The sequence below is a fragment of the Juglans regia genome, chromosome 9 (assembly GCF_001411555.2).
Source record: "Juglans regia cultivar Chandler chromosome 9, Walnut 2.0, whole genome shotgun sequence".
Taxonomy (NCBI): domain Eukaryota; kingdom Viridiplantae; phylum Streptophyta; class Magnoliopsida; order Fagales; family Juglandaceae; genus Juglans; species Juglans regia.
Genome location: NC_049909.1, coordinates 15,394,814 through 15,416,118, shown reverse-complemented (window position 1 = coordinate 15,416,118; position 21,305 = coordinate 15,394,814). Strand labels below are relative to the sequence as shown.

The following is a 21,305-nucleotide window of genomic DNA, read 5'->3' as shown; positions in this document are numbered from 1 at the left end:
TAATTTAGGGGAAACAATATATAGTGCCCGAAAAACACATATATGGTGTTTTAAAACAATGGGTATCAATATTTAAGGAAGATTAGACAAATTTCGAAATGGGTATTAACCCTAGTTTTGTAAAAACTCAAAACCGAAACACATTATCGATTAAACACATCTAAAACAAGTAAATATCATTCCAAAAACCGATCTTGATATGAGTTTGATCAATCGATTGTGTAATACGATTTTCTTGCCCAAAAATGGTTCCGAAAATTAAAACAAAAATGTAAATTGTGAAACCATAACAGTAAAGTTGCGGAAACAATGAAAAGAAAATAGAAACCCAACCAGATTGAAGATTTACAGCAAATAAATCCTACACATTTCATTTTGAGCGATCGATTTGCATAAATAAAATAAAACCGAAAATAGAACACCAAAAATTGCATCATCGCAAGATTCTAATCCTAGCATGGTGGCTCTGATACCAAATGTAAAAATACACGAAAATACATGCTAGAAATCAGAATCTAAAATAGCAATATTGAAAACGAAAATGGTGAAAATATACCTGCGGAAGCCATGTTTCCAGAATGCATATAGACAGATCTTCTCCTCCTTGCTCCTCACAAAATATCAGCTATCAATGGGGCAAGCCAATGGACATATGGAGAGGAGGAGGGACCTAGCCTCTTATAAAAGAAAACTCATGGAGTCCACCCATTAAGGACTCAAATCAATATGGGTCTATACAAATTCCATAACAAAGACCCTTGGTTTTCCAGGCCTACATACGTAATTATACCACAATATAAATAGGATATAATCCTATATTACTAAGGTGCAACAAATCCCAAATGATCACTCAACATAGTGGGTTAAAACAAAATATCATTGTGAGCTATATATATGTCTAACCCGTTTTATAAAATGTGCAATCAAATGAAGCCCATATTTAAAATATTCTAACATGTACATCCTGGAACCTTTCTTAGTCTTATATATATTTATATTGTTTAGTTCTTTTTACGGGACTATTGAGGAATGTATTTTAGAGAAAGTGATATAAGAAAAATAAGTTTAGTAAGTATATATTTTTTAAAATATTTTCAGATAAAAGAAAGATGTTCTTTTTGGTAGCTCAACCCCTAATATAGAGTTGGTTCGGATTATACGACGATCAGTTAGGCTGTTATATCTTATAGGAGTCAAGTCAAGAATAATTATGCTGCACCGGTTAATCTGATATTTAATTTGTACACTGCAGAGAGCTTGAATCTCTTTAAAGAGAGCGAAATTTTCGTGTTTCAATCCAAATTAGTTTCGTCTTAATTTTAATTTCATTGTAATTTTAATTTTATTATTGTGTATTTTCACCAACACTAATAAATAAAATGGAATATAGAAATATGATAAATGCTTAAATTGAGTCCACTCCCTAAGTAAATAAATGGAATATATAAAGAGTCATTGGAGGTATTTATTTGATTATTTCTCTAAATTCCGGCTGCGGGTATGAGTCACGAACGCTTTCACAATTATGAGCATTATTTGAATGCACGGTATTATTTAATCTTGATGTAATGGAGCGTGAAATAAGGAATTCCCTAAGTTCGAGTTAGAGTTTTATTGAGAACTAAGATAATTGAATTAGTTGTAAGTTTCTTCAGTAGTTGATATTACCTTTCGATAGGTAAGCAAGTCCTTATTTTAACGGAACGGTAACTAAGGAGTTCGCATGTTGTGATATCCCCTAAAAACCATAAGGTCTGTAGTTGTGCATTCCAATGGGTATTTCAGAATTGATTGTGGAGTAATTCTTTACTAAACGTTCAAGCAGTTCAAAGCTCGGAGGAACCTATGTCAATGTAGGCAACCTGATATATGCTATTAAGGATTTAGACTATGTTTAAATGTTGAGCTGAACTTAGTTCTTTATGAATAGTAATAAATTGAGTAGTAAAGGAAGTTATGTGTTAGGGACCCCACGAATGATGGAGAAAGATTGACCAGCTGCCTTATTTAGTTTCTACTGAATTGTTGTCTTTCCTTTTCAATAATTGTTATCTTTCCTTGTCAATAAATGTTGTCTTTCCTTTGCAATAAATGCTAGCTAAATTATTCACGTAGATGTTGCTTTCCTTGATTGAGAAATGTCTTTCATTATAATGGTTGTTCAGCTATTTAAACGCTTGAGGCCAAGAATAAAATTATCGGATGAGTATTATCTTCAACCTTGTGTTGATTGGGAGTTGTGGTTTTTCTTGAATTAAACCAACTAAGGAGGCCTAGGATCCCTCGAAGTATCATACAAAATTACCATCATAGGTAGAGCACGCAAGGACAATCCTTGTTCTCTACCCGTTCACAAACCCTCTACGAGGTCGCAAACTCTGGCACGTAACAACTTGGTATCGGCACCAGGCATGTCCGACCACCGTCTTGAGCAAGTGGAGAATGAGCTTGGCTCATTGGCTGCGGGCTAAAAGGGAACTACAACAAGCTATGAGGGCTAGTGAAGAGCGCCTCTTGAAGCATATGGAGAGCATGTTTGCTCGTTTTTCTACGCGTGGTGGAGGACATGACGACGATGCCGAGTCTTCTCTTGGGCCCTGTCGTAGCCCTTCGGGAGGAGGCTCTCTCGCACCAAAAATCACAAAGTTGGATTTTCCACGCTATAATGGCATGGATGATCCAACCGGGTGGATTTGTCGGGTGGAGCAATTTTTTGAGTTCCAAGGCACGGAAGAGGCGGAGAAACTTCCCATGGCCGGTTACCACTTGGATGGTGATGTCCAATTGTGGTATCAACGTTTCAAAAATCGGAGGGAAGGCGTCAATTGTGAGGTTTTCAAGTACGAGCTGCATTTACGTTACGGGCCTTCGAGATACCAAAATTTTTTTGGGGATCTTACCAAGCTTAAACAATGGGGAAGCATCCGCGATTACCAAATGGAGTTTGATCGTTTGTTACATCGAGCTGGCCATTTGTCCGAAAAACAACAAGTTGGGTGTTTTGTGAGTGGGTTAAAAGAGGCGATATGGATTGATGTGCAAGCTTGTAATCCAACATCATTATCCGCGGCTATTGGTCTTGCAAGGCTCTATGAGTCAAGAATGCATGATCAAAGGAAGGGAGGATATGCAGAACAAAGGAAGGCCCCTATGACAGTTGGGCCACCTCATTTGCCCTCGGCGTCTTTAACACGAGCGCGAAATCCAATCATCAAAAAATTGAGTCCCGCGGACTTACAAGAGAGGAGGACTCGTAGACTTTGTTTAAATTGCGACGAGAAATTTTCTCCGGGTCATAGCTGTAAAAAACTATTTTTGATAGAAGGGATTTTTCCTTCTTGGGAGGAGCCATTGGAGGAAGCACATGTGGAAGAGGAGGAAGAAGAGGAAATTCCTGAAATTAGTTTTCATGCCATTTCGGGAACTTCAGCTCCAGAGACCATGCGTTTATTTGGAAAAATAGGACAATCAATTGTTACAATATTGGTTGATAAAGGGAGCACGCATAATTTTTCGAACTCAAAGGTGGCTGAAAAATTAGGACTCAATCCCACGAAAAAATGAGAATTTTCTGTGCAAGTGGCAGATGGATATAAAATGAAGAGTGAAGGAATTTGTGAAAGCACGTCAATCTCAGTTCAAAAAATATAATTTCAAGTTGATTTTTTCCTCTTACAGGTGGAGGGATGTGATTCAATTTTCGGAACTCAATGGCTCAAGAAATTGGGTCCGGTTACTTTAGAATTTAATGAGCTATGGATGAGATTTTTTTTGGGAGGGAAGGAACTTGGAGCTACGTGGAGTCAAGGGACCTAGCAATAAAATATTAGATGGCCGTAATGTGGGGAAGCAATTAAGGAGGGAAAAAAGAGCTTTTTTATTACAATTCAATTCCTTAAATTTGGGAGAGAAGCAAGGAGTTGCGGCAACAAATTCAAAGCCGGATTTAATGGCTATTCTAAATCAACATTGGGCCATTTTTCAAGAGATTCAAGGCTTGCCACCTCAGTAATCTCAAGACCACAAAATCCCGTTGGAAAAGGGAGCTAATCCAATCTCAATCATGCCTTATCGGTATCCCCATTACCAAAAAAATGAGATTAAAAAAAATGATCAAGGGGCTATTGTCATCCGGTGTGGTAAGGCCTAGCACGAGTCCATACTCCTCTCCTGTGCTATTGGTTAAAAAATAGGATGGCTCTTGGAGGCTTTGTGTGGATTATCGGGCGCTCAACAACATTACCATCAAGGATAAATATCCAATACCCGTTATCGATGAATTATTGGATTAATTGCATGGTGCACGATTTTTTACAAAGCTTGATTTGAGGTCGAGGTACCATCAAATCCGTATGTACCCGGAAGATGTTGAGAAAACAGCTTTTTGCACGCACCAAGGCCACTACGAATTTTTAGTGATGTCATTTGGTCTCACTAATGCACCGGCAACCTTCCAAAGCATCATGAATGAGGTATTCAAGGAATTCTTTCGTAAATTCGTCTTGGTATTTTTTGACGATATTCTTATTTTTAGCAAATCTTAGGGAGGATCATTTATTACATGTTGAGCGTGTGTTACATGTTTTGCAAGCTAACAATTTTTTTGTCAAGCGTGAAAAATGTCAATTTGGACAAGAAGAAGTAGGCTACTTGGGTCACGTGATTTCTCATCGTGGGGTAGCCATGGACCCAGAGAAAATTTCCTCCATGATAACATGGCCCAAACCAACTAGCTTGAAGGGGTTGCGAGGTTTTTTGGGCCTCACCAGTTACTACCGGAAATTCATTCACCATTACAGGATGATTGGTCAACCCTTGACAAATATGCTCAAAAAGATTCTTTTAAATGGAGTTCCGCCGCCAAGCAAGCATTTGAAGAATTAAAAATGGCAATGACCTCCGGACCCGTACTTGCTCTACCAGATTTTTCTCAACCATTTATTGTGGAGTGTGATGCCTCCAGCGTGGGTTTGGGTGCAGTGCTCATGCAAGGAGACCGACCAATTGCTTTTTTTAGCCAAGCTCTACATGGCAAAAATCTTGCATTATCCACATATGAGAAGGAAATGTTAGCATTGGTTAAGGCCGTCCAAAAATGGCGTCCATATCTTTTAGGAGCCAAATTTATTGTTCGGACAGACCAAAAAAGCTTGCAATTTCTGTTGGGTCAAACCATTACTACGGCTGCTCAACAAAAATGGTTGGTGAAGCTCTTGGGATTTGATTTTCAAATTCACTACAAAAAAGGCAAGGAAAATTCAGCCGCAGATGCCCTTTCCCGAAAATTTGAAATTCATGCAATATCTTCTCCTATTCTTAATTGGGTAGATCCCATAAAATCAGAAATTTCAGGTAATCCCCATTTTCAGGATTTGGTGAAGAAAATCAAGGAAGGAGAAGCATTGGGACCATGGCTATTCAAGGAAGGATTGATTTTCTTTAAGGATCGGATTTATCTCTTGCCCACATCCGAATTGATTATTCCTATAATTAAGGAATTCCATTCCAACACGCATGAGGGGCTCCACAAATCTCTCCATAGAATGAAATCAAATTTTTATTGAAAAGGCATGAAGGGGCACGTACGAAAATTTATCCAAGAGTGTGATGTTTATCAAAAAAACAAGGTGGACCAAGTTAAGCCAGCGGGTTTACTTAGCCCTCTTCCAATTTCGCGTCATGTGTGGACTGATATTTCCATGGATTTTATGGATGGCTTACCAACATCTAGAGGTAACTCTACTATTTTTGTGGTCGTTGACCGATTATCCATATATAGCCATTTTATTCCCATTAAACACCCTTACACGGCTACCACAATTGCCCAAACATTTTTTGACCACATATTCAAGCTTCATGGCATGCCCGAGTTTATTGTGTGTGATCATGACCCGGTATTCACAAGTTCTTTTTGGAATAATTTATTTTTATTAAATGGAGTTAAATTCAATTTTAGCTCGGCTTATCACCCACAAACCGAAGGTCAAATTGAAGTGGTCAACAAGACATTGGAGATGTACTTGCGGTGCTTCATGAGCTCTAAGCCCAAAGAGTGGGCGATTTGGCTTCCGTGGGCGGAATATTATTACAATACAAGCATCCACTCTTCCACCAAAAAGATACCATTTGAAATTGTCTATGGGCGTGAACCTCCCACTTTACTTGCCTATGTTCATGGCACTTCACGTGTAGAGTCCGTTGACAAATTTATACTTGAAAGGAATGTGGTGATTAAGGATGTCAAAGCCAATTTGAAAATTGCACAGAAGCGAATGAGGAAATATTATGATGAGAAGCGCACGGATAGGAGTTTTCAAGTGAGTGAATTTGTCTACTTAAAATTGCACCCATATCGTCAGCTTTCATTGGTTCAACGGAAAAATCTCAAGTTTAGTCCCAAATTTTTTGGCCCATTTAAAATCTTATCCAAGATTGGCACCGTTGCATATAAATTGGAGTTACCCCCCAAATCTAAATTACATCCAGTTTTCCATGTTTCACTCCTAAAAAAAAGGATTGGAGATCAAAACATTACTTCTCCCACGTTGCCTCCCATAACTGAAGAGTCCACACCACATCCATTACCTCAAGCAGTTTTGGAAACTAGAAATGTCAAGGGGGTGGTCGAAATTCTTGTTCATTAGCAGACTTTATAACCTTCTGATGCCACATGGGAGAATCAAGCTGATTTCAAGGCACGATTTCCATATTTTTTCCTTGAGGACAAGGAAAATTTTAAGGGAGGAGGAGCAGTTAGGGACCCCACGAATGATGGAAAAAGATTGGCCAGCTGCCTTATTTAGATTCTGCTAAATTGTTGTCTTTCCTTTTCAATAAATGTTGTCTTTCCTTTGCAATAAATGTTGCCTAAATTATTCACGTAGATGTTGCTTTCCTTGATTGAGAAATGTCTTTCATTGTAATGATTGTTCAGCTATTTAAACCATTGTTTTTAATTTCGTACCGTACCGGCCGGTACGGCCGAAATTTTTCGTTTCGGCCGTCCGGCCGGTACAGGTACTAGATATATACCGTACCAAAATACCCGTCACCGACCGTTCGTCTAAATTTCGTGTCATGTACCGATATTTAGGCCCCGATATTTGTGTGTTTTTTTTTTTTTTTTTTTCGTTTTTTCAAACTACAAGTTTATTTTTTGACCCCCAATTTTGGATTAGACTATTTATAATTTATATGTATGTATGTATTTATATATAATTTATTCATATATAAACTATTATTTTAGAATATAATTGTTATATATATTTATATATATAATTTATTCATATATCGACTATCCCGAAACGGTACACGAAACGGTACCGGTACCGAAATATTTCGTTCCAGTGTCTTGACCGGTACGCCATCCGGTACGGTATTCAAAACATTGATTTAAACGCTTGAGGCCAAGAATAAAATTATCAGATGAGTATTATCTTCAACCTTGTGTTGATTGGGAGTTGTGGTTTTTCTCGAATTAAACCAACTAAGGAGGCTTAGGATCCCTCGAAGTATCATACAAAATTACCATCATAGGTAGAGCACGCAAGGATGATCCTTGTTCTCTACCCGTTCACAAACCCTCTACGAGGTCGCAAACTCTGGCACGTAACATTATGTGAGGTTTATCTAAACTGAGTTTAAAGTGTATTTAGATGTTAAAATGAATTTAATAGTTTTTATGAAAAGTTGAAAAAGGTTATGAATCACACGTATACAAATGTGTTAAATTGAAAAATATTGTGGGTCTCACGTGTAAGAAGATTTTGAGTTGAAATAAGTTTAATAATTTAAAAGTTAAATATTTAGATGTTAAAATCAGCTTAAAATTAAATTGAATTCAGCTGAATCTTGCAACTAAACGCAGCCTTAATGAAACAACTTCCTAAGGTCTCCTGCCAACATAGTAATCTTTTGTCAAATGGAGCTCAGATAGATTGGCTAAGCATGCACGGTTTTAGGATACTTTAGCAGTTTGGGAGATTATATTTCTGATCCTATTGCTTTAATTGTTGAGTTTGTAATCTATTTTTCTGATTTTTGTTACATAGTTTATGGTCAATAGCTAAGTAATTTGTTTTCCAGTTTAATTGATGAATATACTTATGGTTTCCATAAAAAAATAAATAAATAACACTTATTAATATTTTTTTTATTATTTCCTTGTTTAACATAGAGTAATACTATATCACCGAAAATTTGTCCCGAATGTGTGTCTCGAAAAGTACATTTTATTTTTTTTATTTTTCTTTTCTTTCTTTTCATGTATTTTTTAATCATCATAAATATTTTTTTTAAAAAAATAAAAAACTCACAATATTATTTAAAAACACTTAAAAAAAAAAAAATTCAGAACACACTTTGGAAACATATTTCCGGTGGATTTTGCATTTCTGTTTAACATATCCAACAATCGTTTTTATTATTTTATCTAAACGTCTTTCTATAGGAAAAAGTTAAAGCCATCGAGATTCTTTCAATTTTGACGTTTTTTTTTAATTTAATAGTTAAGGAAGTGTTTTTTTAATAAAATTATGATTTTTTCTTTTTAAAAATAATTAAAGTAGTTTAAAACATACTTAAAAGAAAATCATACAAAATTAAAAAGTAAAAAATACACTTACCGGTGTGCAGTGACGGGATACCTCTCGGTGGCCGTAACACTGCCCTTTTTTATCTGTCTTTGTCAAACTATCATCGTGCATAAAAACTATACGAAGAATTTTATGCATAAATCATTATTCAGTTTTACATCTTATAAGTTATATTTTATAAAAAATATTTTTATATTTTTTGAAAAAAATAAGATTTTTTTTATAAATATAAAATATAAAAATAAATAATAATTGATGAGAATAAATTTTCCAATTCTAAATTTTATCTAACCGGCTTTTTATCTAACTGTCGCTGTACATTTAACAATAATTTTATCTAACTCAAATTAGGGTGCAATTATTAAAGAAAAAAAACAGGGTGCAATTTAGAATATAATAAAATATTAGTAGTATCTCATGTAATTTTAGAATAGAAAATAGAGAAATGATACTTACAGTTATGAATGTGTAAGTATTGTACAATCGTTTTGAAAAAAGTGAATAAATATGAGATCTATATGAAAAGAAATTAATTTTTTAATTATAGACCCTACTCTTTTTCAAAACGACTATACGACATTTGCGCATTCCATAATTATATGTAATATTACTCTAAAAAATAAATATAATTCACTATCTGATATATTTATTTCAACAGACCACTTAAAATTAAGCTAATTTATAAATTTATTTTTATTTAATTCTTCTTGTGATGGTATCACTTCTACAATTGATTACCCGATTCCACCGCACTTGCTATATCTACGAAAAATGAAAATTTGCTGTTTTAAAATAAAAAGTTGCTAATTTAGTATTTATTTTCCACGGCTATTTTGCTAATTTAGACATCACGCCCGCAAAAAGTCAGAGAGCTATACACGAATGTCTCGCCAGCCGTCTGTTTCCTTCCATTCAAGCTTCCTGTCCTCTCTCCCTCTCTCTCCCTCTCTCGCTGACCTTTCTTCTCCATCATTTACCATGTTCTTGAATTTGTTTCGGAAGCCAGCTTCTTCTTACAATTTGTCCATTTATCCAATCTGTTAATATTGTTTTGAGCTTTCTCTGGATCAAGGTATGATTATTTTATTATACTTCGTCTTATAATTCTGTCATTTACGTTACTTTCTCAATCTCTCTGTTTTTCTCTTTGCTTTGCTATTGTCTTTCGTAATATCAGCTTCTAGAATAGAATATTTATTGGATTTTGGGAACTAGGATAGGGTCAAGATGAAGAAAACAAAATAAGAAAAACAAAATAAAATAAAAGAAGAAAAGCAATCTTTACATTGAGACCATTTTCCTCTTTTAATGAATAATAAGTAATGTAATAATCATTGATTTGGTTATACAAAAAAAAAAACTTGTGTTGTAATTTGAATTAGATGTTAGGGTGGTGGAGTTTGGAGGTGATTGTTTGACTGACCCCATTTTTCTTTGTTTGGCTACCTTTCCCCGTGGTCTCAAATTACTCAATTTTGAGGCGAAACTGGAGAAATTTTGGATTGAATGTCCACGAAAGATATGGGTAGTGTTGTTTAATTCAATGAAAACGAAGGATATTCTGGCTTCCTGTTTATTGAATGAGGATGATGCTTGAAATGATGTCTGATATGGTTTGTTTGAATTTTATGATCTGGAGTCGTTTCAAGTATTCTGAAATTGAGTACATGTTATAGAATCGACCAAAACCTGAAATTTTGAGGATTTAATAATTAACTACATTTTCTCTGTGACTGTCTATTAAATACGGTTGAGTTCTTTGATCCGGATAATACATCTTTTTCCCGGAATTTTGTATTAGAACTTATAAAAAAACTATATTTTCTCTATAAAGGTGTGCTTTAATAACATCTTCGAGAAACTGTTGTACTAATATCTATTGAGTGCTGAAATTCAAAAGTCATGTTTGTATTGGAAATGTGTTGGTCAAAATGCTATGTGATTTTACTGAATAGCATCACTGGAACATCTTTGATGTTTTTTGATAAGTAAATTTAAATTTATTCAATCTCAAGAAGTGGTGACAACCAACTACACAAAGAGTATACTGTGGGTACACCTTTAGACATAAGAAAAAAAAATCTGACGCAGAAAGCAAGTAAGACCTGCTTTTTTTTTCCCTGAACCCTTTCAGCACGTTGATTGTTTGATTCTAATACAGAGAAATAGTATGAGGAAGCTGTAACTTTGAACAAACGTTGAATGTATGATAAACTCTTTTTTAATAGTCCTCTCTCTCTCTCTCTCTCTCTGTTCCCACCCTTTGTTCTTTCATTCAAATGTCAGTCAGTTATTTTTTTATGGTCTGCCAATCATATATTTTGCCTTTAATCATGACAGAGATTTGATGAAGAACATTTTAACATTTACCGTAAATTTTCTGTTAAAATCTTTGAAATGATGCCTTTTTTTTTTGTCTTAATGCGTTAGTCTCTTATTAAGAAGCTGAAATTATCAGAGTTGTGGAATTGACAGCTTTTGGTGAGTTGACATCATGTTTTATCCTTTGACTTTTCCAGCACAGAAATGCATTCCATATCAGATCGGCAATTTTAGGTAGCCAAATATTTAAAATTCCAATCTTTGGAGCCCTGTCCCTTCGAGGAGTATTTATGGAATGATATGATCACAACGTGATCATTTGGACATGCTATTTTTTCTTCTTATTGATGGAAGGTCAACATCTTTGAATACAATGAGATGAAAAAATCATTGTGGCGCATAGCTGCATTCCTGATGAAGGAACTTATCTATCGATGCGCGAGGAACAGAGTTGATTGGAGGAAACTCTCTCTTTTTGGGGCCATGTTGACAGTAGCTGGTGTTGTATTTCAGATGTTTACGCTTCCTTATTCCCTGAACATGTGGTTTCTGTTGCCGCCTGCTACGGTCTCATTATCTGGATCTATGAATGGTACAATTCCATCAAGTGAGGCTCGCAGTGAGGCAAGGGCTGAGCAGTTTCAACTTGTTCCAACTGTGCCCATTGTTTCAGTGAATTCTTCTCTTAAGCTGATCCAATCAATGCCAGTTGAGCCGAAGAAAGTTACTGATCTTTTAAAGAGAAAACCTATCTCTAGAAGGAGAAAAAAGAATATCAAGCCAGATGACAAGTCAAACATTTTATCTCCTCCTCCCCCTCATAAAACTGTGCCATCTCGCTTCCAGGTAGGGTCAATGACGGTTCTATTTTTTATTCATTTGAAGTATAACAAAGGGACCTATTATGAATCATTTCCTTCATATCTGCAGAGATACATTTGGTCTTTGCCACCAAATGAGGCGCTTGTGTATGCTAAAAAAGAGATTGAGCATACCCCAGTGGTTGTTGATGATCCCGATCTTTTTGCTCCTTTATTTCAGAATGTTTCTGTTTTCAGAAGGTATATGTCATAGAAATATTTCCATGCTTGCTTCATCATGCTTACTGATGTCTATATGAGCTCTATATCACTACAATAATATTTAAATTACAAATTAAGCTTTCTTTACAAACCTTAACTAAATAATGTGTTACAAATCATACTTCCGATCCATATGTTACAAAATATTTTCACTTTCTTCAATTCTGTTCTTCGTTAAACCAGAACTCTTAGATCCTACAATATCTTTTAGATTGTTCCATTTTTTCCAATTAATCAAATTATTTCCAACCCAGAAAACCTGAAATTCACTGTGTCTAAATTGCATCGTTTAGATTCATGATCTATTGCTTTGACCCCAACCTTTCATGCCCAAGATCTGGATTTATACAAATCTTAAGTGTGAAACTACACTTATTCAAGTTGATTATGCAAACAGATTTTAACACATTCTAGATCTTAAAGGAAGTATAGTGTATAAACCTTTAAATCATAACTATATCAGCCTCAAATAATATGTAAAAATTAATCTTTAACTGAAATGTTTACAAAATTCCATGTTTCAAAATTATAATATAATTTGTTACAGTTCATAATTGATCTGTAATACACAAACTATTTCCAACTATTCCTCTCAATTTTCTCAATCATCCCATCCCCTCGAGATTTCTGGTGAAATCCTTTTATTTTATTTTATTTGGTGGTTACAAACTCTTTATTCACTGAATAACTGCAAGATTTTATAAATACGTGTACGAACTTGTAGTACATCCAGTGCCTGAAATTTTCAATATGCAGGGACTTGAGAAACAGGAAAGAAAATCAGGGAATTTGGTAGCTTTTTTTTTGGTCATGGTTTTAGCACTCATTAGTAATAAGATGAGTTTGTCATTCAATTCTTTTGGTTGACACTCTTCCTCCATGGTTCAAGAGAAAAAACAGTAATCAAGTGATAAGAAGGTGATTATGAAATTTGGTTAAATTTGGTATTTTAACCAGGTTCTGTACTAAGCAATGCTAAAAAATCAGAGCAATCCAGTGAATTCTCACTCCTTTGATGTTCCATATCTAAATTGGTTCGATCCTGTTACAAAAACTACTCCCATTCATTTGTCCTGGGGAAGGAGCTCCCAAGTAAATCATTTGCATACAAGAAGGTGAATGTTACCTAGATTATTCTGATTTAAGAAGGTGAAGGAAGCGGGGGAATTGCTTGCACAATAATTTCCAATGAATTCAAACTCTTGTGTGAGAGAGAAGCTAATCCAACTGTTAGAGAGAAAAATAGAACAAATGACCTTCGATATGATAATTAATTGTCCCCTCCTTCAGTTGAAGCACTAAATACAGAAATGTGCAAAGCAGATAAATTTACATTGATACTGTGTTGTACACTATACTTTGTTAATGTATATTAATCAATAAAGCTATGCATCTCTAAAGATTCAAAAGTCTTTGGTGGCATATGTCAGTTTCTTCATAATAATGGTTGACTTGATAGTTTGCCTTATTAGAAAAAATAATATAGAGTATTGATATCAGAAGAAAATGGAGTTGGCACATGAAAAATATGATATTGATAGCTTGAGTGGCATATGTTTGAGAGTAAACTTAAAAGTTGCATCATATGATTAATGTTATTCGGTACACGGTCCCTGTACTGACACAAGCTGATATATGAGTTCAGATATTAAGGGCTTGTTATCAGTTAATGAAATGATATAAACATCGGAATGCCAGAGTTAATTTTAGATTGTAGACCTCTACATCATTGTCTCCATTTTTATGATTAAGTTTATTGGAGTAATATTAGTCCTTCGTGAGAATTTAGAAACAGTTCCCGGCAGAGCCATTTGAGCACCAGCCCTTGCTATAGGTTCACCAGGCTTTCTATTGGTCTATTCATCTGTTAACAATATTGTTGATTATATATACACAATCTCATTTTCATTGAAGTCCTGCTGTGATCCTCGATCTCTTCCTGAATATTGATCAACGGTCTATTGATATTCAGGAATTGCCCATGCGACCCCTCATCCATTTGTGCATCCATTAAGTCAGAAATGCTGTATTCAGAAATCACTTGAAAAGCCTTTCTCTTTCCTCTATTGCAGGAGCTATGAATTGATGGAAATGATACTTAAAGTGTTCATTTACCCTGATGGAGCAAGGCCAATTTTCCACCAACCTCATCTCAAAGGAATTTATGCTTCTGAAGGATGGTTCATGAGATTGATGGAGGGAAACAGGCAGTTTACCACGAGGGACCCTGAAAAAGCTCACTTATTTTATCTACCGTACAGTGCTCGCCAGCTGGAGATGGCACTCTATGTGCCTAGGTCACATAATATGAAACCACTGTCAATCTTCCTGAGGGACTATGTGAACATGATTGCCGCAAAGTATCCATTCTGGAACCGGACACATGGGGCGGATCATTTCCTTGTTGCATGCCATGACTGGGTACAGTAGTCTTTTTTTTTTTAATTACAATCTCGATAACTTCTTTAATAGTTAAAGACAGGTTTCTCTTTTCATTTATTTTTGTATTTGGCTGGTTTAAGCCCTTCGTGCAAAATTAAATATGTAAAATAATAAAATTCGCTTCTCATAACACTCAAAACTTTATTTGGGATTAACGAGTGTAACCTTTATATTTGAATGGGGGATGGGACCCCTAAGAAAAATAACTATGGGATGGAGACTTTGGATTGTTTGCTTTTAAGTTCTACATCTCCACTCGGTGAAGTACTCAAAACCTTTGAAAAGCTTGATGCAGCACATGGTACAGATTAGGTTGCAGATGTTCAAATTCAGCACAGAAAGGCACATTTATAGATATACGTAGATCAGGTGCTGTGGTTATTGATGATATAGTATTAACAATATAGAAGAGAAATAATATAATGATGCATTTCCTCTTCGACATTAATTGTGCAGTATACATATGATTGTATTATGCCATTGGCATATTTATCAGCACAAGTACTTCATCCCAGAGGCCTTCTCCACTTCTCTTTGTGTTTTTTGCTGATGTAAAATCTAGTGATATGTTTTCAATTTGTCTTAGCAATTTTCATCTTAGAAGTTCCCTTCCCCATTATTGATTGGAGGCTGCATTTATTCTTTTAACTCCTGAACGCCTTACACAAAATTGTTGTGTAAAATCCTTGTTTTGGCTGGAGATGTAGCCACCTCACCTCAATAGCTAGTAACGTCTGCGGCTCTATGTTGTCTTACACTCCAGTTACCTCTCTGAGGTTGAACAGTTGAATTCATAATGCTGAGAGCTTTTTTATTTTTATAAATACATATTAATCAAGCCACCGTTATCATATTTATTTAACTAACTTCCCTCTGCTCGATTTTGATCTTTGCAGGGCCCGTACACAGTAACAGAGCATGAGGAACTAAGCAAAAACACGATAAAAGCTCTATGCAATGCTGACCTGTCAGAAGGAATATTTGTTGCTGGGAAGGATGTTTCCCTGCCTGAAACTACTATAAGGACTCCCAGAAAACCTCTTAGAAATGTTGGTGGGAATAGGGTATCCCAACGCCCGTTCCTTGCCTTCTTTGCAGGAAACATGCATGGCAGAGTCCGCCCCAAATTGCTCAAGTACTGGCGTGACAAAGATGAAGATATGAAAATATATGGGCCTCTACCAATCAGAGTCTCCCGAAAGATGTCTTATGTGCAGCACATGAAAAGCAGTAAATACTGTATATGCCCAATGGGATATGAAGTGAACAGCCCTAGGATTGTTGAGGCCATATACTACGAGTGTGTTCCGGTAATTATTGCAGATAATTTTGTCCTCCCGTTCAGTGAAGTACTAGACTGGAGCACGTTCTCTGTCGTGGTGACGGAGAAGGATATTCCTAAGCTGAAGGAGATTTTATTGGCAATCCCAATGAGAAGATATCTAAAGATGCAAATTAATGTGAAGATGGTGCAGAAACATTTTCTCTGGAACCCAAGACCAATTAGATACGATCTGTTCCACATGATTCTGCATTCAATATGGTTCAACAGGCTCAATCAGATTCAAATCACAAATTCCTAGCAATTCTATTAGTTTTCCCATGAATGCAGATTGGTTTTCTTAGTACCCTGGATAGCAAAGCAGATCCAAACCAGCAACTGCTGCGCACTAAAAGACCAAAACCAGGGCCAAGAATGAGGATCATTGTGAAAAAGACATTGGGAAGGAATCCATTTAAGCCTCCAAATTCTACTGTCTGTGGGTACAGTGAGTGGTGTGGCATGAAATCCAAAAGAACAATAATTCATTCAGTGGAGATAATTCACGGGTGACCAAGTGGCTTGGACATAACAGACGGTCAACAGTTCTGATTATAACCAATCAATGCCATATTTTCATCATCACGATGGTACGCACTCCATTTGCCAGTTCAAAGCTCATTTTGTTGATAAGATAGTTAGGTTGACGTTATTTGAAATGTAAACGAGTATTAAGGTCTGCGTGCCCAATGATTGCCCAGACAAGCGGGAGACTCTGATTGGTAGAGTAGGAGTGTAACCGGTCCGGTCCGGTTCGGTTTTAGACAAAATTTAAGACCGAACTGGTATGTACCAGTTTTGTATTTTTCAAAACCGATTACACACCGGTTACCCTCCTAAACCGGTACTTCCGGTTTCCGGTCCGGTTTTCCAATTTTTTTAAGACTATTAATATAGTTATAAGTTACATATTAGTATTAGTTATAAATTATATATTTAATATTAGTATTAGTTATAAACTTTTAGTATTAATTATAAGTATAACTATAGTCTATAGTCTATATTAGACTATTAGTATTATTTATAAACTTATATATTATATTAACATTTAATGTAATAATTTATAAATTATAATATGAAATTATTTCATATATGAATATAGATATATATGAAATTATAAATTAACATTTAATGTATAAATTTATAATTATACATTATATATAAAACTTATATATATTAATATTTTTTTTTATCAACTGGTCCGGTTAGGTCCGGTCCGGTCCAAAAAATTCCTAAACTGGAACCGGACCAGAATTGGCCGGTTTTCACATTCTAAGAACCGGTCCCGGACCGGACCGGTTTTCCGGTTTACCGATTTGAATTTACACCTCTACTCTCAGGTCATAACATTCCACCTCACTTTAGAATCTGACGTCCACGGCGGTTCACTCTATAGACATTGACTTGGTGGTAGCTCTTTTCTTTTCGACGGCTTCACTCATCTATCAATATTCAATGGCTTAACACTGTACTCATACATAGTACCAATTCATTTTAATCCGGTTCATGCTAGCAGGCCGCCCAGCGTTTACTGCTAGGCATACTGCTAGTTAAAAATTTTTTGTTTTTTTTTTTGTTTTGATTTCCTTTTTAAGTGTTTTTTTAACATTCTTAATCATTAAGAAAAAAAATTAAAAAAATATATATAATTTTATTAATAGTCACTTTTTTAATCATTAAGGAAAAATAAATAAAATTAAAATACATAAGTGGTAAGATTGAACGGTAAGTTAATCTAGCCTATAGGTCGTCTTTATTGTGATTTGAACACGTGACGTAGTTTATGCTATGATACTCTATTGTTAAAAGTCTAACTCTTGATTCAAAAGTATTGAGACTACTAAATATTAATTTAATTAGACTTTTAACCATTGAGACTGATGTTCAAATATGCCCATAACTTTTATATGTTTGTTTCTTTGTTTGCGTAATCACGTGAATTCACTGTGTATTCCCGTCCATATCCATATTTTTAAACTTTACAGGGAAGTGACATAGAAAACCATATCTATATTTCTGTTTAAGAATAATGATAAGCTGACAACTTATATATATCACCTGTATACAACTTAATAATAAAAAAGTGATTTTTTAAATGTTTCTTTTAACTTTTGATTTAATTTTGATATATTTAAAATTTTTAAAAATATTATTTTATTACAAAATAGTAGAATAATTGTGAAACCGTTGTTAGTGTATCAGTGCTCTATTTTTTTAAGGAAAATGATTTATCTACAACACTTTATACAACACATTGTACAACAATGTGTTGTATAAGGGGTATTATTATAAAATTATCTTATTTTTATAAGTTGATTTTACAATAATACCTCTTATATAACACATTATTGTACAATGTGTTGTATAAAGTGTTGTAGGTGTATCAGTACTCTTTTTTTAAACTTCACAGGAAAGTGACATAGAAAAGTTTGATGCTCGTGCTCTGGCAGGGGATGACACAGAAAACCATTCAAATTGCGTGTCATTGACAGCCAGATGTCAGCTAGCAAGAACTCATTTTGTTGTACTCTCCTGAGTAATAACAAATAAAAAATAAATTTTAAGTCTCTTTTTGCACGAAATTAATATATTATTGCAAGACCGTACCATACTATAGATACTGAGAATCTTCAACGAGAATTCTAACCCAAAAGTACTGTAATTTTCTTTTTTTCTTTTTTTATTCAAATAATTTTTTAAACTTCTTAAATATTAAAAAATAAAAAATTCACAAAATCATTTAAAAATATTTTTTTAATCATTAAATAAATAAATAAAAAATCAATCGATAATTTTTATCGATGGAAATCCTTGATGAATACATCATTTCCCTTATTGAAATAGGTATTGCAATGATTAAAAAATATTGATGCTAACTTTTTAGGCCTGGTTTGTTTTCTAAAAATATCTCATCTCACCTCATCATTACAACTTTCTCAAATCTCCACACAAAATAAAATAAATAATTCAACTTTTTCAAATCCCAAAACAACAATAATATTAAAAAATATATTCTACCAATATTTTATTCAACTTTTTAACTTTAATATCAACTCATCTCATCTCATCTCATCTCATCTCTAAAAATAAACGAGCCCTTAATTATAAGTGGTGCGCTGATAAACAAAACTTACAAATAACAAAACTCATAAGATGTATAACTTTGATACATGCTGCATGCATGGCTCATGATCTTATTATTAGGTTAAGTCATATAGAATAATTCATGTTTTGGTTATATCATTTTTTTTAATATAAAATAATTATTTTGATCCATCACATCAATAAAATATTATATAAAAATACATAAAAATGATTATATATAACAAAACTCATTCTCTTTAAATACTAATTAAGATAATACAAATTATATCGTATTATAACATCATGCATATTATGCATGGGACGGGACCTCACTACTCGTGATTTCAGTGCCAGCTGGGCCGGCCTTGCATTGAATTAGCTGTGCCACATTATATAATCAATATTATATGTAACCTGCAGATTAAAAATATTCGACCAAATTCGTACAAACACATCGAAAAAAAAAAGCATCTAATTATAATTTTAGGCACGATCATGATCATGAGGATCGAATCGCAGTACTCATGATGATGACCTTATTTTACGAGACAACAAATTAACATTAACATTACCTTAATAAGTAGTACGTGCATGCGTACTACGGCTCACATTTTCTCAAAAAAGCCAAGCATCATCGTCTAGTTCAAGAAATTTGTTCGCCCACTCTAAACCAGTACATGATCCCAATTCAGTAAACTCAGAGTTGGCGGCCAGCTCAGTGTTCCCATTTTCTTTGACATGACCACCTGCTGCCTCGATGCCCACCTGATCATTAATGCTGGCACCAGATTTTTGAGGCATAGTTATTTCAGTACGATCTCGTAATAGTACTGCTGCTGTTGGAACCTCCAATGTCTTCTCGATCATCGCTCTATTTATTTTCTTGTTCAAATGAGAATTCCAATAATTCTTTATCTCATTGTCGGTTCGTCCCGGAAGTCTCCCAGCAATCAAAGACCATCTGCATACACACACATATATATATATATATATATATATATCTATTGTTATAATTCTAGCATGAGTAGTACTGCAAAAACAATCATTTTTAATTTCTTCCAGCAGCTTTAAGCTGTTAATCCACAAATAATCACCTGTTCCCTAGTAGTTTATGAAGCCTAAGTATCAAGTCCTCTTCTGCATCTGAAATGTTGCCTCTTTTGATGTTGGGTCTTAGATAATTCAGCCACCTCAGTCTGCAACTCTTCCCGCATCGATTCAAACCTGCAACAAAGCATGAAAACCCTTTAGGCGTACGTACGATCAATGAAATAGAACACTGAAAAATGTAGAAATGGAGTAGCACTGGCCAGGTTTAAGCTTTTCTTTCTTTCTTTGTCCTTAACATTACTTTAATTTCTTTTTTTGTTCCTTTCTTGAGGACTGAGATTGTGTATTATCTTAAGAGATATGACGTTATTATAACCACCTGCTGTAGCGGCAGCTATTTCCCACCTCTTTGCTCCATGGATTTCAATGTACTGTGACAGTTTTTGATCTTCCTCTGCTGTCCATGTTCCTTTGTTCATTACTTTCTTAGCTGACGATCCAACATTTTTTGGTGCCATTTGAGAGATCACCACACTTGTCTGCTGATGATCAAGAGATCAAAGTACTAGCCAGAGATCACAGAGAGAGATCAGAAGTTCGAATTTAAAAACATGGAAGCTGGTTTCTTAGTACTGTTGAGTGTGGAATAGTCAATTAATCCATCCAGCTACCCTTCCTAGGGAGGGAAAGAAAACTAGAGAAACCCCGCACCCCCAACTACCAGTTACAGGCTTACAGCTAGCAGCCTAGCATAATGTTGGTTTGAGGAAGGGAACATTGGAAATACAAGTACTAATCTTTTTTTTAAATAAGTGATAATATAAAATATTATTAAAATATATATTTTTAATATTATTTTTATTTTAAAATTTTAAAAAATTATATTATTTATTTTATTTTATATAAAAATTTAAAAAAATTATAATAATCAGATAAAATAAGATAAAAATAATTATGAAAACTAAGGAAGACTCATTGTTCTTTTGGTCATGTCATGATAAACGTGTGTCTCGATATGACCGCAGACTAAGGATGTCTTAATTCTTTAAACTTTTCTTTTTCAGGATTAATATGCATGCCATCATATTGTTCTTTTGGTCATGCATGTCATAATAAACGTGTATCTCGATCGGATCACAGACTAAGAATGTCTTAATTAATTCTTAATTTTCTTTTTCAGGATTAATATGCATGCCATCACGTCATTATACTCATAAGGATAAGTTTATTACTTCCTATCATTTATTAATTATTCTATGATGTATTTAAAAATTTTGTTTTTTTAATTTTTTAACTTGTTTCATTTAAAAAAAATTAAAAAATATACAACTTAATCACTTTCTTAACCATTAACTATTAATAATAGGAAATAGTAATTCTATTATTATCCATATCGTTAACATCATTCAT

The 21,305-nt window shown here is 34.4% G+C and overlaps 2 protein-coding genes across 3 annotated transcripts; one reads left to right on the top strand and one right to left on the bottom strand.

The window, feature by feature from the left end:
- Nucleotides 1-9,438: 9,438 nt before the first annotated feature.
- LOC108994432 (probable glycosyltransferase At5g03795) lies at nt 9,439-16,554 on the top strand. Of its 2 annotated transcripts, none has more exons than XM_018969651.2 (5): nt 9,439-9,666; nt 11,114-11,762; nt 11,847-11,977; nt 14,071-14,419; nt 15,337-16,554. In XM_018969651.2, exons 2-5 carry the CDS (start codon nt 11,295-11,297, stop codon nt 16,021-16,023), a joined length of 1,635 nt encoding a protein of 544 aa, XP_018825196.1. In that variant the 5' UTR covers nt 9,439-9,666; nt 11,114-11,294; the 3' UTR covers nt 16,024-16,554. The 2 variants fall into 2 exon arrangements, with proteins under 2 accessions (XP_018825196.1, XP_035550042.1); XM_035694149.1 differs by having other exon boundaries at nt 11,070-11,762.
- A 2,747-nt stretch (nt 16,555-19,301) lies between these two features.
- On the bottom strand, nt 19,302-20,491 carry LOC108994342 (transcription factor MYB3-like). Its single transcript, XM_018969492.2, has 3 exons — nt 20,275-20,491; nt 19,940-20,069; nt 19,302-19,806 (listed from the first exon to the last, which is right to left on the bottom strand). The coding sequence occupies exons 1-3, from the start codon at nt 20,411-20,413 to the stop codon at nt 19,461-19,463; spliced, it is 615 nt and encodes a 204-aa protein (XP_018825037.1). The 5' UTR covers nt 20,414-20,491; the 3' UTR covers nt 19,302-19,460.
- Between the last annotated feature and the right edge of the window lie 814 nt (nt 20,492-21,305).

What these genes read in the sequence shown, in the direction of transcription:
- LOC108994432 (XM_018969651.2), top strand. Translation starts at nt 11,295, where the DNA reads ATGAAAAAATCATTGTGGCGCATAGCTGCATTCCTGATGAAGGAACTT. An exon ending in CTGTGCCATCTCGCTTCCAG is followed by an intron (nt 11,763 to 11,846) that starts GTAGGGTCAATG and finishes TCATATCTGCAG; the next exon opens with AGATACATTTGGTCTTTGCC. An exon ending in TTGTTGCATGCCATGACTGG is followed by an intron (nt 14,420 to 15,336) that starts GTACAGTAGTCT and finishes TGATCTTTGCAG; the next exon opens with GGCCCGTACACAGTAACAGA.
- LOC108994342 (XM_018969492.2), bottom strand. Translation starts at nt 20,413, where the DNA reads ATGGCACCAAAAAATGTTGGATCGTCAGCTAAGAAAGTAATGAACAAA. An exon ending in AATAGCTGCCGCTACAGCAG is followed by an intron (nt 20,070 to 20,274) that starts GTGGTTATAATA and finishes GCTTTGTTGCAG; the next exon opens with GTTTGAATCGATGCGGGAAG. An exon ending in CATAAACTACTAGGGAACAG is followed by an intron (nt 19,807 to 19,939) that starts GTGATTATTTGT and finishes GTGTGTATGCAG; the next exon opens with ATGGTCTTTGATTGCTGGGA.